Source organism: Phoxinus phoxinus, assembly GCF_949152265.1.
Source record: "Phoxinus phoxinus genome assembly, chromosome: 15".
NCBI classification, from domain to species: domain Eukaryota; kingdom Metazoa; phylum Chordata; class Actinopteri; order Cypriniformes; family Leuciscidae; genus Phoxinus; species Phoxinus phoxinus.
In genome coordinates this window covers 33,253,702-33,272,477 of record NC_136890.1, presented here as the reverse complement: position 1 = coordinate 33,272,477, position 18,776 = coordinate 33,253,702, and the positions used below count along the sequence as shown (strand labels likewise).

General features: G+C 36.9%; 1 protein-coding gene across 2 annotated transcripts in view; it reads right to left on the bottom strand.

Moving 5' to 3' along the window:
* The window catches only part of LOC307011176 (somatomedin-B and thrombospondin type-1 domain-containing protein), a 29,220-nt gene extending 12,788 nt beyond the window's left edge, over positions 1-16,432 (bottom strand). For both annotated transcript variants that reach the window (XM_079636570.1, XM_079636571.1), the window contains exon 1: positions 15,998-16,432. In XM_079636570.1, coding sequence (XP_079492696.1) covers positions 15,998-16,226 — 229 coding nt within the window. In that variant the 5' untranslated portion in view covers positions 16,227-16,432. The remainder of the gene's footprint in view (positions 1-15,997) is intronic.
* Positions 16,433-18,776: the final 2,344 nt, after the last annotated feature.

Genomic DNA, 18,776 nt, shown 5'->3' with positions numbered 1-18,776 from the left:
CATTAAAACATTATTTTCAGGCCGCATCCTCGCTTCATTGTCATGTTATTGTTTGCCTAAAGTGGTGTAGACAAACTATATAATAAACTATGACCAGAGATACAATCAGTCGTCTGTCCATAGTAAAAAGCGGCGTGTTGTCTCCTCTTTGTTTACTTCCAAGAGTTCTGTTGGAATTTCCCCGCATGTTAATTCTGACCAATCGAAGTGCAGTTATGGAAATACGTTCAAGACACATCTGGCCAACGAGTGATGTAGATGTTGTCACGTGACTGTATTTTGATTCGTTTCATTAACTCATCAACAGAGCAATCAGTGTGGTGTGAAAAGGAACCAAAACGCCTAAAAAATGCTACAAAGTATTATTTTTCGCCCTAGGTCCGGACCAAATGACCAAATCCGCAACCCTTACTATTCCTGCCATAGAAAGATATGGTAAAAGTAGTAAGAGCAGTAAGCTAGTATGCGGCACCGAATTCAGCATGAGAGTCTACCTGAGGAAATATCACAAAATAAGTGCGTTGGTTTTATGTTTATTCAGAAAGATTGCGTTTTGCGTAATAAAGCTTAAAAAAATGTTGCTATGTAGAAATATTTTTTCCCCTAAGTTGCAGATTATTGCAAGAAAATACTGTCAAGTCTTTAACGCTTCGAAATGTTCTGTTTAATTCAAAGTGTAACTTGCCATTTTATTTATTTGTGAAATATACTTTTCTTAATGTGAATTTTTTTTCCTACAGTGTACCATTAATCCAGATAAAATAAGACGCTAATGGAGTGCTGTGATTAGACTGAATAATACATTCAACACTGGATACTATATGTTCCCAAAAAGCAGTTTTAGAGCAAGTCTTTAGGATGAACTCTGTAACATATGCTCATGTTATCCACCAGAACATGCCAACCACACGAAAACACATGCAATCAGGTGTTGTAGTGCACATGCACGCACACGCATGTACAGCACACACACACACACACATACCGTTCTCACAAATGTAGAGCACATGCCGACTGCAGCTGTAAACCACACAGAAATACTGATGTACAAAATACTGCACTAATATTATATAAAACAAACAATGATAAAACCAATGAATTTGTTTGTTTGATGATCTGCACTCTAGATTCTTAAAAACTCTGTAAATCTAGTTTTTATTGCTGTTTACAGGCCCGTTTGACCCTCAGAGCAGTAAATTCTGGGGTTTCCACTACTGGTGTATAAATGGATTTAAAGAAAAACAGAGTTTCATAACAGAAATCCAAAGCACGACTCTCCCAGCCCTACAGACTTATGTAAACCATATAACATCTGTATAGCAATTTAAAAGTAAAGTCCACCCGAAAATGAACTTTCTGTCATAATTTTCTTTCTTTTGCGAAACATAAAAGAAGAAATTTGGAAGAATATTTGTAACCGAACAGGCTCGGTTCCTATTGACTTCCATTATAGTTTTGCCCATAAGTCAATGGGAACCGAAGCTCTTTGGTTACAAATATTCTTCCAAATTTCTTCTTTGATGTTACCCAAGAGAAAGAAAATCATGAGTGGAGGCGGGGCTAATTTGCATATTCATAGAACCACGTATACTAAATGAGGCAAGGGTGTCGAGTTACATTCAAGCCATTTTAAAACGTTTAAATATGTAATTTTGGTGTTCAAAGATGAGTTTTAAAGCTACGCTGTGTAGGAATTACTCCCATCTAGCTGTGAAACTGTATATGACTACCAACTGAATATTACTTTCTAGTAAAAACGCGAAAGCTTGAATTTCCAGATATGTCCCTCTTTGGCTAATGTATTTTCAAGATGGAGGCGCAACATGGCTTCCACCATTCGAGCGACTCGCTTCTATGTATTATAAATGGCAGATTCACACTTACGAGAATACTTGATTAGTTGGTGGAAGTAATTATACATTAATGAGTACATATAATTTTGAAAGTGTTTTTTGCAAAGAATCAACTTAAAAAATGACACAGTGTAGCTTTAAGGGATACAATGATTGACTACAGGGGGACTTTATCTGTATAATTATATAGATCTGATATTTAAGTTCTCACTGGTCATTATTTAGCATTGTCGTTTAATATTTTTAAAGTGGCCATTATTGTGATGATTTACTTGCTAAATCTAGATGGGACATTCATCTTTTTTTTTTACAGAGGAAAGTAACTCTACTTGTAAGCGCTACAGGTTTGACAACGCAAAAGTCATGCGGATCCATGAACATATACGAATCCCTCATTGGGAATCACTGCTTTATTTCATTCACGTCGTTCTGACCTCACGGTTGGTTCGTTCTCATTCTTCTGTTCTTCCGCACCAGAGTGACACATCTCAACACAATGAACGCAAACACACTCACAAACACACACCTCCATACAAAGGCCCTGTCAAATTCCCCACATTCCCCTGCATTAGTTCTGCAGTTATGCCTCGTACCCTGTTCCCAGAAGCCTCCCCTCGCTCCGACCGTCACTAGTGGTCCTGAGGGCCGACATATTTTACATTTATGCATCTTTGGCAGACGCTTTTATCCAAAGCGACTTACATTGCATTTCAAGGTACACATTTACATTCTTATAGTTCTTGCTTTCCCTGGGAATCGAACCCATGACCTTGGCGTTGCAAGGAAAACTTAATCTCGCTCACACTCTCTGGGGTCACCAAAGGTCACGACACGAGTGTCCTGATCAGGTGATGCGCTTACCTACGATTCTTTGATATGAATATGTAAATCAGAATGTTGAAGTGTTCAGACACAGTTCTGGTTTTTTTTTAAATACTGAAATCAAATGATTTTCATTACATTCGTGTCCATTAACGGGTCTTGAAAACCTGCGTTCTTCAGTCACTCCATGTGTTTCCAGTAACACTTTACAACAAGGTACCATTTGTTAACATTAGTGATTAGTTTATGAACTAACATACTTCTAATGCATTAATTTCAACATTCACTGATACAGTATTTAGGGCTGAACGATTTTGGAAAATAATCTAATTGCGATTATTTTTACCAATATTGCGATTGCGATTTAATATGCGATTCTTTTTTAAGCTCTTTATCTTTTATATTATTCAACAAACACAACCAATAAATCATTGTAAAATATGGATGGGAATCTTTAGGCACCTCATGAGCCGAACTTTAAATATTTATTTAATTACATATGTAACTATAACTATACTTTTAAAAATAATTATACATTAAAAAACAAAATTATTAGTTTATGAACTAACATACTTCTAATGCATTAATTTCAACATTCACTGATACAGTATTACAAGCAAAAGTTGTATCTGTTACAGTCCCTTAGTGGTGAAAATCCAGCTTTTAATGTAGTTTATGTGTCTATGTGGTGTTTTTAATACGCTTTAAGACAAACCATGTGTAAATTAATAAGTCGACAGCATTGCTGAGTATTTTCTGCTTAAAACTGCAGTGAACCAAAGACAAAAACAAAAACACGGTTTGAAATCGCGGGTGTTTCTGACGTCACAAACTACCTTGTAACCAATCAGATCAACGTGTGATCAAAGATTTGTTTTAAGGGATAAAATTATTGACTGCAGGGGGACTTTAATATTATTTAATGGACCTGATCTAAAATTAACTATCAATAAACAGTTGTATTTTAACTAGCGTTAACAGAGATGAATAAATACTGTAACAAATGTACTGTATATTGCCCATTCATTGTTAATTAATGCTCTAGTTAATGAGACATTATTGTAAAGTGTCAGCAATTAACAATCCCAATGCAAAATGATGAGTGATTCCTGAACAAAATATTTTTTTGTTCTTTCTTTTATTTATAAAGCACCTTTAACACAACTCCTGGTTGACCCAACGTGTTGTATAATACACGTAAAGTCAGACAAAATAGAAAGACAATAAACAATACAGTAGATAAGTTATACCTGGTTAAAAGCTATTGAAAATAACTGTTTTTCAAGAACCTTTTAAGGAATCGGTCTAAAAGAATCAGATTCATCAATGAACTAAAATAATCATGAATGAATCCATATTTCGGCCTAAAATGTGGAGGAAAATATTACAGAAATCTCTCAAATATTTGATTGCCACACACAAATGTTTAAGCAAAGCTGCCAGTAGGAATCTGCACAATTGCATTCATTGCATACAGTCTGTGAAGAGCCAAAGCAACACACCAGCGCACGCATTCACGGTCTTCATTAACGATAGACTCGTCAGGAGATGATGTGGAGAAGAGCCAGAGGAGGAACATGTGTTTTTCCTCAAGATGACACACACACACCCGTGAAATAAAAAGTGTAAAGGGCAGATATCCAGATATCCACGTAGGACTGAGTGGCAGAAGAGCTGCAGCGTGACTGGATTTAATAGAAGAAACTGTTTATCGGGGATTATCAGTTTCAACTAAAGGTTGGACTCGATATAAAGTTCCTTACAACTTAACAGAGATCCAGTGATCCATGGATATTGACATGCCGCCAGGAATCATGTTTCCTGACATTTATATGAGGCTGATTTCAACGCCGGGGAAATACATAAAGCAAATTTGCCTGTGAACGCTTTATATAAATAGGTCTAAATCCATGTGATCACACATATCAATGTCATATATATATATCATCATATCGCCCAGCCCTAAAACTAAACATATAGTTTTTTTGTCAGTGTTTATTTAAAGGGGTGGTAAAGTATGATTTGACTTTTCTAGCTGTAGTTAGTGTGTAATGTTGCTGTTTGATCATAAACAACATCTGCAAAGTTACAACGCTCAAAGTTCAAAGCAAAGGGAGATATTTGCTTTTAAAGAAAAGGACTACAACAAACGGCTGGTAGGAACCAGAGCCATAGAGAGAAAGAGTTGCGACACTCCCATAGACCTCCGTTGTAAAAAATGGCGGCGCTTTTAACCGCCTACTTCCGGGATGTGGAGATCGGATTAGTTCCAAACACTGTCATTTGAGCGTTGAACCCCATTCACTTACATTGCAGCGCGTCGAGTTGTTCCAGAGGTAACTTGCTGAAATATCGACCTCTTTTGAATTGTCAACTGTCTATATTGTTTCAGAGGCCCTTTGCGATGCTTATACTGGTCTTCATTTGTATATGCACAGCGTAATTATTTATATTTTATCTTGGTTATTTCAACCAATTTTCTAGCATTGCCAGCGTGACTTCGCCAGCTGTGAAGGTAGCATATCTGATTAGTTCGGTAATTCATCGCTACCACCTTTATAGCAACTTTTATTTAATTGATTTTTTGGGATATACTAACTTTTCATTTATTGTCTTGAGTGAAGCGGCGTGTGAGAACAATGCTGGACCTCTAGGATTGTTATGGCCATCACCAATCCTGTCTGTTTCATGGATCACCTGCCCCTGGTTTTTGTTTTTCTTGTTAACACAAGCACACATTTTTGTTGTCTGTCATTGTTTAATAAAAAATATTTTATTTGAAAACCTTCATTTGTATCAGCCATGCGAATTCTGAACGGACCGCCACGGCAGACCTCTGCGTGATCACGAAGGTAACGTTAGGCTAATGGCTGAATCGGAATTTATAAGCAAAATCACGGGAATCAATAGCCTAATACAGCCCAGTTGTGCTAAAATAAATATCATGAGACGTCCATCATCAGATGAATGATATGGAAAAGTTAAGTTAGAGCCGCTAAAGCCAGTGCTACTACCCATGCGACCATGAACACTAAGCTTTTCCCTCCAATAATATACAGTACCTCGTTGCCCCTCCAAATGCAAAACTGATATTAACAAAATGCAATAACAGCTGAAAAAGTACTTGGGTATGTGTTTTATTTTATATTTACCGTTCAATAATGCAATCGCTGCTGTCTGTCCCATAGAATAACATGACAGCCAGCGTATGTTTTGGAACTATTAGGGCGTACATGAACCACGTGACAGCCATAGCGGCGACATCAAAGAGTGTCGCAACTCTTTCTCTCTATGGCTCTGGTAGGAACTACACCACTAAACGGGTTTAGTGACATCAGCAAGCCTAAAATGTACATAAGCCCCGCCCCCGGGAACACGCAGTCCATGTTGAGAAGAGGAAGAGTTGTTGTAGTCGAGCACATTTCAGCTCAAACTTAAGCATCCGTCTTTTCACATGCAATCGAAAGTCACTCTGTGTGCGTCTCACAACAGTTCGTATACGAGCGGTTTATAGATTACCATGACAGAATATGCTAATTGAAGATAGTTAACTCCACATCAGCGACATAAATTCATCAACTAACCAATCAGAGACGTCCTGTTGCTTCTACATGTTGTCACTTCTTCTTGAGTCTCTCCATCTTTGTCTGACTCCGTTTTAACATTGAAGACAGAACAGTTTCTGTCATTTTAGTGTCTGCGTGAGGTAATCGTCGCTGCTAACACACACGCTCTTGAAACCCCGCCCTCTGCAGCAGCTCATTCGCATTTAAAGGGCCAGGCACAAAACGGTGCGTTTTTGCAAACCCTCAAAAAGTGAAAACTTTAACATGCTATATAAAAATATCTGTGGGGTATGTTGTGCTAAAACTTCACACACACACTCTGGGGACATCAGAGACTTATTTTACATCTTGTGAAAATGGCATTTTACCACCTCTTTAAAAACATCCAGAATATACTGTAAATATTTAATTGATGTGTCAATACTATATAGGGGATGATTTTACCCCTAATTTAGCAAATTGACACAAAATGATGACTGCAAATCCACCTTTCTCTGCCTGGATCCAGTGGTTTCTGTGAATCGCAGCGATCCATTTGCTTCTCTGTTCTGTAGCTTTCGCACTCTGTAAAAATATACCTCAGATTTCTTGTCAAATCTAGTTGTACAGTCAATCTCAAAGCTCTTTCCCGTTTTAAATGTGTTTTTCACGGCATTCACGCTGAAAACTAATGCTGCCACTCAGTGTGTGTGACCGCAGTCACTCCGGCCGACGGTGACGTCACACGCATACACACTATTCTCTCACAGCACTCGGGTGTTTACGAGGGCCACCAAACCCACGGCAGATATTCCTCAGCATTCCTCCGCTTCAGGAATCTGTCACAGAGACACAAAACTCTGTCCTGAGACACATCAAACAGACTCATGTCAACACACTAACCTCACAGCAAAGACAGAGTCGTATAAACCACATCTTTCACCATCCATCAGAGTAAAATCAGTGTTCAAAACTGATCTCATATGCAAACCGTGAAACCTTAATAATAATACTGAGGACTGAACGTCTCTTGAGGTGTATGATGTGACAGACTGCCTAAAAACCTCTTAATCACATTAAAATAACAGTAACTTAAAGCCTCTCATGGCCTATTACTATAATAATACAACACTATTATTGAAAAAAAAAAAAAGAGTTAAGTGAACAAACTTCCCTCAATCTTCAACAACAAATCGCTTAAGAGTGTTTTCTTACTTGTAACTTGTTTTTTTGATAGAATCATAAGTTTTAGTTGTACTTCAGGCACATCTGCTTCCATCCATTAGATGCATTAATGAATTAATGAATCACATGCATTAATGCATTTATCACGGTTAACATCTATAGCCATGTGTCCAGTGGCGCCACAGTCTGATAGACGACTGGGGTTTTGGCAGGAAATTATTGATTGCATTATAAAGAAGAAGCCTGAATATAGTATGTCCAAAATCTTATATAAAGGAACCTTTTTATCCTGATTTGCAATTTCTCCTCTTAGTCTTTCATTCAAAAAATGTACATAAATCTAACCTTAAAGTCCCCCTGTGGTCAATAATTGTATCCCTTAAAACTCATCTTTGATCACCAAAATGACATATTTAAAGGGGTCATGAGATGAGAAACCAAATTTGCCTTGATATTTTGGTATATAAGAGGTCTTTGTACCATTAAAACGTCCTGCAAGTTTCATAGCTTAAGACGTCCTCCCCATTATAAACGAATCATTTATTTAATCAAGCTCTAAATACTGCTCGTTCTGGGTCCATGGTAAGAAGTGACGTCACGGTACGAAGTGACGTACCAGCGTTTGCATAATGACCGCCTCCAGAACAAGACAACTACGCTTAAAGAGCAAGGCAACTACGCTCATTTCGTATCGTTGTCGCGCCCGCGCGCTGCGCGCCTCACAAGTGTTCAGTCGACGGACAGCGAGTGGGTCTGTGTACAGGGAAATGACGATGCCGCAGATGCGCTGTTCCTGGCTGTGGACAAACAACATCTTTGAATACGCTGCGAAAGATCCAGTCGTCAGGGAAAAATGGATGCACTTTATCTTTTGCGGACGTCTCAGTCACGGCAGTGTTAGTTTAAGCGTTTGTTCTATACATTTGAAGGATGACTGTTTTGAGAACAAATCCCAAAATGATGCTGGCTTTGCCAGAAAACTGTTGCTCAAAGATAAGTCCGTGCCGACTATTCTGGGCTCAACAACGACGACGCAAACTGTAAGTAATGTATTAAAAACTTTAAACTACTTTTTAAATACGCAGAATCCGCAAATGTTCTGGCTGGGGGCGTTAATAATTGATGCATAGGCACTGACGTTAGCCAATCATAACAGTGGGCGTTAACACCGAACTCTTAAAGGGGAAACACCCCCAAAACAGACTTTGAATCAGAGGATGAGAAACAGGGAAAAGGTCATAAATCACTACATTTTAAAAGTTTTTTGTAAAAAAAACTATAGTAATACTATAATTGCACCTAAGGGAACATAATAAAAAAAATAAAAAAAAACATGTCATGACCCCTTTAAGAGTTTTTTCCTAGAAAAAAATTATTCATGCCTTAAATAGCTTCAAGTAACTCTATACACCCTTGCCTCATTTAGTATACGTGGTTCTATGAATATGCAAATGAGCCCCGTCTCCACTTAAGATACGTTCACACTACAAGAGACTTTGTCGCTACATGTCGCCAGTGGCTGGCGGTGAGGTCGCTAGTGGGCGTTCCCGCTACTGGTTGCCTAGTAATGTTTGTGAGTGACATTCACGTATTTTACTCCATGTTGTAGACAACAAATCCGTTTTCTTGCCGCTACAAACAAACAAACATTTGGAAGGAAAAGTCTAAATATAAATGGAATTAGTGCATAAAATGCATAATATTAAAGATGAACGAGAAACAGTTTAGACTTTTTTTACAGTCTATGGGCTAAATCAACACCTGACTAGGACCTGGTCAGGAAGCTTAAACTGGGCAGTGGCTGGATCTTCCAGCATGGCAATGATCCAAAGCACATCTCAAATGAGAATGAATGTTTAGCCATGGACACAGCAACCCAAACCCCATCAAAAACCTGTGGGATGAGCTGAAGACAAGAGTCCACAAGCATGAACCTCTGAATCTGAAGGATCTGGAGAGATTCTGTATGGAGGAACGGTCCCAGATCTCTCGCTATATGTTCATCAACCTGATTATTACGGATTATAGGAGGATCCAGAGCTGTTATCTTGGCAAAGTGAGGTTGCACAATGTAATTCACACGTTTAATGTATTCTTGGATAATCCAACTCATTTCATTGTTTTCTTGCTTTTGATGGACTCAAATAAAGGTTCCTATTGTTGACAGCAAACACGTGATAATCAATGCTAGACATTATGAAACACTACCCTCAGATAAAACTACCGTCAGACAATATATAATGTGAGCCGGTCCTGTCTAAAACTAAACCCTCCATTTCATAGTCATTGTGCCGTAAATGACCCACAGCCTTGAACTACAGAATCTGAAGTCAGATAACAGCCAAGACTGGGAACAATTACTGGGAACATCAAGTGCAGCTTATTAGATGAAACCTGCTCCAGGCTCAAGAGAGAGAAAGGGGAAGAAATGGGTTTCTTTATACCTACATTCCTGCTTTTCCTCTTTAGTTCTGTCTCAAAACTGTGTGTGTGTTCGCTCCATGTGGCTGATGTGACGTCCTTGAGGTGGACAAAGTACACAACTTTCTTACTTGAGTGAAAGTACAGATACTACTGGTCAAATATTACTCCGTTACAAGTCAAAGTTGTAAAGACCGATTTTTCACTTAAGTAAAAGCACAGAAGAACTCGTTTTTAAAAGTACTCAAGTATAAAAGTAAATGTCAATGCATTGTTTTATTATTGTTGCATTGCTGTATAACACTTACAGTATCTTAATATGCCTCTGAATCTATGCCTGCCAACCCTCATATCAATATCACATTTATTTCTAGAACACAGTTCCAGTCGTGGGATTGAATAAGTGTCCTCAATAACGTCCACAATTGACCCTTCGCAGGGAGTTTGATTAACAGGTGATCTGACCAATCATACTTCGCCATCCGCCATTTTGTCAGACACAGCAGTCAGGAGAGTTAGTAGATTAACACTGGAGGATTTGAACTTGAGAAGCGGAGTGTACTGACGTCTCTCCGCGGTTAAAACAACATTCCTTCTGTTCATTCATGTTTATTTGATGCTGTAAATGAACTAGAAGGAAGAGATGATCGGTTCACGAGCGGCTTTAATTGATGCTCTACAGCGATCTGACACACACATTAAAGAGCCACAAAACGGTATTTATTGTTTACATTTATTTTTAAAAATGACCAAATTTGAAAGGTGAGACTTTGTTTAATATGTTTAATATCAAACGTAACCGAAAAGTAACCTGGTCTGTCCTGTCTGTCAGTGTGTTGTCAGTGCCTGTGTTTTTCACTGCGTGAGAACATGGTGTGTGTGAGAGCGGTGTAGCTTGTCGGACATAGCGACAGTAACTAAGGGGCGCGGGTCTTTGCGAACGGTCAATTCGCCTTTGGCTAAGCCACGCCCTAGAATGTAGATTGACCAATCACAGCGCAGCCAAGAACGAGCTCCCACAGAGGGTCCGACACTTTTTCATGGCGCTCCATTGACTTCAACGCAGGAGGCTCATATTTTTGGTCTCGGCAGGCTATTACGTCGTCGTTTTATAAAAAATATGGTTAAACGTTGTGCCTGGGGCATTTGTAAAACAGATACGCGTTTCCCAGAGAGGTTGGAGGGGGGGTCCGTTTTTTCCCCTTCCCAAAACCGAAGTTAAATACTGACAAGTGTCGTCTTTGGATTAAACTGTGTGGACGTCCTCAGTCAGCGAAACCCCTCAAGGATCAACAAGCTCACCTTTGCTCTAAGATACATTTACTTTTAACCATACTGTGTGTGAAGTTATAGGCTACTAGTTAGACAGTTTTATGCTGTTTAGGTTATGATTTCGGTTCTCTGCCCTAATTGTTGATATGCTAGCAAACGCTGCTAATACATACAACTTTATACTCGCGTAGTCCGTTTGCTTTGTAAATAATAACGATTATAGAAGTGAATAGAGACCTACCCAGCTTTGTATGAACAGTGTTTCTCCTGATATTGTTAGTCACAGCCTCCGTCTCGATTAGGATATTAGGTGGTTCATTTTTTGACTGTGACCGTTAACTTATGCTTTTGCCTGTAACGTATTTGGATGCCTTGTTGCTGCTTGCGTTTCACCGTATGTCTTGAATAAAGCCTTCAAACGCACACTGAGCCCCTTCTGCCTACTTCTATCGGACACTTTATTTGCTGCTTTATAAAAGTTTGATAAAATTTCAGCAGGAAGAGCTGTCACAGCATAAGCCATGTTGATACCAAACCAGAGCCCAGATGAAGTTGTCGGAGGTAGCAACAGTAACTAAGGGGGGCGGGGCTTAGCCAAAGGTGAATTATGACGTCTACCCGGTTTTCATAAATTCCAACCAAAATCATCCCGACTGACGTTACTACTTTCTACTCAAGGACCTTAATTGACAGAAATGTAGTGGAGTAAAAAGTACGATATTTGTCTTTCATATGTAGTGAAGTTAAAGTTTCCAGAAAAAATAATACTCAATTAAAGTACAGACACTCAAAAAGTGTACTTAAGTACAGTACTCAAGTAAATGTACTTTGTTTATGTCCACCTCTGCGTCCTTCTTCATGAATTTTCAAACACACACACTTTATAATACAGCATATTATATTTTAGTAGGTAAAAATGTCTTCTTTTTTACTATGTGTTGTTGTATTATTATATTGGTGCATTTGTTTCCATTGTTACATTGGTCCAAAATCAGTGTGAGAAACATTCTTTGATTATTGTTAATGAGACTTTACGGTTTTATTTCTTACATTAAAGATTTTGAATCATCTTGGCATCAATGGCTGTGTGGTTGATTGATATTGAACTTATTTATAGAAAATAAAACTGATATAAATTATTGCCATTTCTGAGCAAATGCAAGAATATCAAGATATATCTAATGTGGAAAAAATGTGAAAGAAATTCTGACAAAAATAATAATAATAATACTAAGTTATGATTGTTTAGCAATATCACCCAGCCCATACACACCCAAACACACATATAAATCCACTTAAGGGTTCAAAGAGCTGTTTTTCTTTTAGAAAATATTTTGCATATTTGTTTTCCTCAGCTATATATATCAAGTCTGCTGCTGAAACACACACACACATGGCAGTAATCATGAGTAAGGGAGTGTATGTCTGGATGAATCAGATCAAGCTGTTATTTGGAGACATGTAGAAACCAAAACCGACCGAATCCCTGCAGTCCAGTCCAACATTACTCATAATAAAAACAATCCGCACAGCGACGACGCCGATGACCGATCACAAAGACAACAGCACACCTGCCAACAACATCCGGCTTGGACCGAGAATCAGAAGAATAATGAGTGACTTTCTTTGAGCTCTCTGAAACGAAACAAGGGATGAAGTGTGCGCATTTTCAGAACCTCTTAATGCTTTTTTATTGCTTTTTTCCCATATTTTAGTAATCTAAATCATAAATTAGGTGTCATTCGAAAGCTTAAAAACTCAAAAATTATATTGTGAAATCCGTTTTGAAATCGGACATTGCGTTAACATGGAGACGGTACTTTAACCCTCTGGTGCCCTTCGCATGGCAGTCTAAAATTACCAAATTTCAATTAAATTAACATACTATATTAGTTCAATAATGCTTTTTATTAATCATTTGTATTTTATATAAATGCATTTTGGTACTAAATTATAATTATGTAATAGTTAGGAACCATTTACTACTTGTTAGGGTTAGGTTATTGCTGAAGAGAAAAACACACTGACAGTTATAGTTATAGAAGTTTAAGTTTATTATTATGAAAAACGCATAAAAATACTATTTTTAATTTTGATAGGAAATATATATTTTCCAAAACATGTTTTACTCTAAAACTGTGAGAAAATCAAAGCTATAAATCTAAACAAGTTGATATCTCAAAAAATTAGCTCTCGGTGAGATTTTGTTTGTGTTTCGTTCGAAACGAATGGGAAGAAAATGTATTCTAGTGGAGGCATTAGGTACTGCATGTGAGAGATTGTGTGTGTGTGTGTGTGTATGTGTGTGTGTGTGTGTGTGTGTGTGTGTGTGTGTGTGTGTGTGTGTGTGTGTGTGTGTGAGTGAGTGAGTGAGTGAGTGAGTGAGTGAGTGAGTGAGTGAGTGAGTGAGTGAGTGAGTGAGTGAGTGAGTGTGTGTGTGTGTGTGTGTGTGTGTGTGTGTGTGTGTGTGTGTGTGAGAGAGAGTGAGTGAGTGAGTGAGTGAGTGAGTGAGTGAGTGAGTGAGTGAGTGAGTGAGTGAGTGTTGTCATGTTTCATAATATAATTTTATATGAAACTAGAATTTATTTATTTTTATAATAAAAATTGCTTCTAATCTTAACAAAACGCATATTGTTGGAAAGGTCTGAGACTCAAAGTTCTATATTTGCGACTGTTTTGAGGTAGAAATGATATTATGACAGAAATTTATTAATTTGAACACATGAAACAAATTAAATGAAATGTGGGCGTCACCCGATGGCTATTTTTGGAATAGCACCTAGAAATTAAATTTTTGTGATATCAACTTCAAATTTGGTCAGACATACATGTATGGCTTTGATGTTATAGCAATTTTAGAGTAAAAAATATTTTTTTAAATACATATTTTGCATAAAATGTAAAAATTATTAGTACAGTACATTTACTTTACAGTAAAATTAAACTTTAATAACTTTTTCCCATCATTTTTTGAAGTGATTTCACTTAATAATCAATAATCTTTAAAAAGAGACCAACCTTAGGTCTTTATTCCAAAGCATTCACGAATTACATCCATCTCTGCTACTTATTTTCAAAACAAACTTCTTTTTGTGAAATATTTTGAAATATCTTTCTTTTCTTTTCAATAAATTCACACTCGCTCTGAAGTGTTCTTATCTAATGCAATAACATTCAGAGATTTATAAGTGTGTGTGTGAGTGAAGTGTTTTTGGGTCAAATCCTGTTGGACGTCGTGCTCCGATGTTTTAAAGTCTCAGTGACTCAGTTTTACAGCGTAAACACAGAAGATTGAGCAACTCTGAGCTCCTGAGAAGCCCAACACGCCGCTCAAGACCTCCTACAAAGTCACAACAGAGAGATAAAAGCCGCTCGTCTTTACATCGCTTCGCCTTATATAGAGCCGAATGCCATGGGCTGATGGGATGCACTGTTTACATACATACACACGGCGTATTTGAAGCGGTCTCTGAGTTCTGTTGGAGTGGATGAGAGACAGACAGATAATGATGGTTCACCGACACACATACTTCACTCATCACGTCACAGCGTTTACTCGGAGAAACCAGCTGTTCCTGAGCCGCTGATTTCTGTCAGTGCTCCATCAACCACAATCCTTCTCAAAGCCAAATTTGAGAACATGCTTTGAAAAAAATTATGAAAGTATTTGAAATTTTGTGGTCATTTATTCACCTTCATGTTGTTTAAAACATGTTTTTAGTCCTGTCAAATGCAGAAGGAGATGTTTAGCAGAATATCTAAGCGGTTCATAAAACACATATTAATGTGATTAATGCACTATATTACCAATATATTCCCAATTTTCTGAAGTCATATGATGCCTTGTGTGATAAATTGACCCACTGTAAATCATAATACAAGTGAAAATGTTTTTGTTTGCATACAGAAGTGGACACTGGACACTTCTGTAAATAAGTCAGAATATTTGGAAAAAAAGTGCATGTGTCAAATGGAGGATTCTTTAATATTTTTCAGCTTAATTTTTTTATTTTTTATTTTACAGCAGGGTTTCCCTAAACTTTATGAAAAGCTAATAATTAATTAAATCATAAAAATATAAATTGAAATAAATAAACTTTTGTAAATAAAAACACCTAATAAACAAAATAAATAGCATGTCACATGACTTTTAACAGACGCGAATAATTTAAATATTAACTCAAAATCTCAGGGGGTGTTTCCAGTAAATATGTCAAAGGGGGTCATAGTTTATTTTACAAGATTATTATATATTTTTTAAAAGTTAAAATTTATTTTGTCTTTATTTTATTTGCTTTATTTGAACATTCAGTTTACAGTGTGAAACAACTAAATTAGAACACAACAATACATATTAGGAATAACAGAAATATAAAGAATAATAAGCAAAACATTTAAAAACTTTACCATCACCATAGCACAACACAAAATAAGAACTAGACAGTAAAAAAACGAGAAAGAAAGAAAGAAAGAAGTTATTACTTAAATTAAAATATATTTAAACATTAATTGAGGTAAAAAGTGTGTAGTTCGAGCAAACTAAACTGTACATGTTCTGAGTGCTTTAGGGTTAAGAGAAGATGAAATTGTAATCAAATAACGTTAATGTTTTATCTCGTGTAAGAAAACCAAACAAATTGGAAAAATAAAAATCTACATAGGAAAATAATTAGATTTATTATAAAGCAGTCATTTGAATCCGCTTTAAAACTAAAATAAAAAAGAACAGTTTTGGGATTCATTTAAAAATTTTGCTAGATATTGCTTGAGATAAACCAACTAAAGTTATAATTCGCGCACGTCGATCACCGCGGCGTGACGTCACGCCACGCGAAGCAGGTTAACGGCTCATATTGACGGTGTTTAACGGCTCATGTTAACGGTGTTTAACGGACTCACCTGAGATGTGACACACGGATTGATAATCATCACAACAGTCCCCGCTCCTCCTGCAGTATGTGTCGCAGTAACACACGGTCCTCCTCGCACTCTTCTCCACACACTCGTTATTTCGTCCCGGGCAGCATCTCGGTGTCGGTCTGTCCGCGCATCCCGCCTCACACACTCCGGACACACACATTACCAGCACAAACACCGCACAAACACGAGCTCCCATCGCTATCATCATCACGGCGGCTCAGGAAACGTATTCGGGTTTCGCTCTGACACAAAAGAAGCCGCTTAAAATAACTTTCTCACGAATCTGCGCACTTTCAGAAGCAGCGAATGAGCGTCGCGAGTCCAGTCAGCAGCATCGCTGAAGTTCGTCTGTGCTGAAGGTGCGCGCGCGCGCGCTCAGTGACTGACGCGCGTCTCGCGCAGCGCCCCCTGCAGGACGCGCACGCAATTACACACATCCACATAAACCCATATAGATCATCAAAAATGTCAAATGTTGGATTAGAAAGATGAATTCACAGAAAGTCTATGGTCTAAACTCATATAGAGACCTACAATAGATGATCAAAAAAAATTAAATGTTGAATTAGAAAGATGAATTTACTTCTGCACCCATACACTGCAAAAAATACTTTCTTAATTAGTATTTTTGTTTTGTTTCCAGTCCAAATATCTAAAAATTCTTAAACCAAGAAGCGTTTACTAGAGAAGTAAAATGACATAAGAAATTCTATTTTGTTTTAAGATAAAAAGAAAGTAATTTAAGTAATTTTTGCTTAAAACAAGCAGAATTATCTGCCAATTGGGTAAGAAAAAAATTCTTGTTTTCCATTCGATTCAGAATTTTTTTCTTACCCCATTGGCAGATAATTTTGCTTGTTTTAAGCAAAAATTACTTAAATTACTTTCTTTTTATCTTAAAACAAAATAGAATTTCTTATGTCATTTTACTTCTCTAGTAAATGCTTCTTGATTTAATATTTTTTAGATATTTGGACTGGAAACAAAACAAAAATACTAATTAAGAAAGTATTTTTTGCAGTGTACATCCTGAATAAACAATGCTAATTTCTACATATACTAACACATTATTCAAATCAAAGTTGTGTTTGTTAACATTAATGCACTGTGAACTAACAATGAACAACTAACATTAACAAAGATTAATAAATACTGTAACAAATGTACTGCTCATTGTTCATGTTAGTTGATACATTATGTTAACTAATGAACCTTATTGTAAAGTGTTCCTGACATTTTAAATGTGTCCGGTCTGATCTGAGAACAGCGCTCTGAGCTGTTATTATATTACGCAACATCTGTTTGTTTCCTCATCTCGGTTATGGGTGATGGACGTGATAATTATATGATTATGGTGGGATTATGAAATACCCCCCACAGAGAGCGAGAATGAGCTGATACCAGCAGCTAATGCATGTAACGGAGTCAGCTTGTCTGACAAAGATGGAAAAACATCACAAATATCTGATAGAACACGTAATAGAAAACAGATTGCACAGTGCATTTGTATTGTGAAAGCATTTGATGCTAATCTGCACACATGAGTTCAGATAGTGTACACAGATATGAGTAACAAATAATTCTGGAACAACAAAGAGTAAGATAACAATAGTCCAAAAAAATAGAAATATCTGAAAAAAAGCTTTTTTTCTTGATTTCCAGTGCAAATATCTAAAGATACATTTACTTGAGATGGAAAATTACACAAGTCTTGTTTTCTGATAAATGAAAAAACATCTGCTGAAAACAATGTGTTCCCTTTGAATTAAGTGTTTTTTTCTGACCCCATTGACAGATATGTCTCTCATTTTAAGCACAAACTTACTTCATTTTGATACATTTTTCAGATTTAAAGGATTAGTTCACTTTAAAAAAAAAATGTGTTGATAATTTACTCACCCCGATGTCATCCAAGATGTCCATGTCTTTCTTTCTTCAGTCGAAAAGAAATTTAGGTTTTTGAGGAAAACATTCCAGGATTTTTCTCCATATAATGGACTTCAATGGCAACCAACCATTCAAATGTTCAAAGAAGATTCAAATGTCCAGCTTCAAAGTCTCAACACGATCCCAGTCGAGAAATAAGGGTCTTATCTAGCGAAACGATCGGTAATGTGCTGGTCTGCAACACGCCGCGTATTACGTCATCAAGTTGGAAAGGTCACCAAAAATAAATAAAAATAAAAATAAATTAAAACAAAGATGTCGAACGATTTTGAAATTGGAGGAGAAAATGAGATGGAGTTTTTCGCCCTTCCCTACTTTTTTGAGAACACAGACAAATAACTTGTATAGATGACTTAAACATGACCTTTCCAACGTGATTTTTTTTTTTTTTTTTTTTTTTTTTTTTTAGAAAATGAACGATCGCTTCGCTAGATAATACTCTTATTTCTTGACTGGGATCATGTCGAGACTTTGAAGCTGCATTGAGACGGACATTTGAAACTTCTTTTGAACATTGGGATAGATGGTTATTGAAGTCCATTCTGTGGAGAAAAATTCTGAAATGTTTTCCTTAAAAACCTACATTTCCGTTCGACTGAAGAAAGAAAGACATGGACATCTTGGATGACATCGGGGTGAGTAATTATCAGCAAAAAAATGTTTGAAAGTGAACTAATCCTTTAATATCTTCAGTCATTTTGCATCTCAAATGCATCTTGATTTAAGTCAAGTCATCTTCATTTATATAGCGCTTTTAACAATGTTGTTTCAAAGCAGCTTTACAGAGATAAACGGATAATTTAAGGTAACA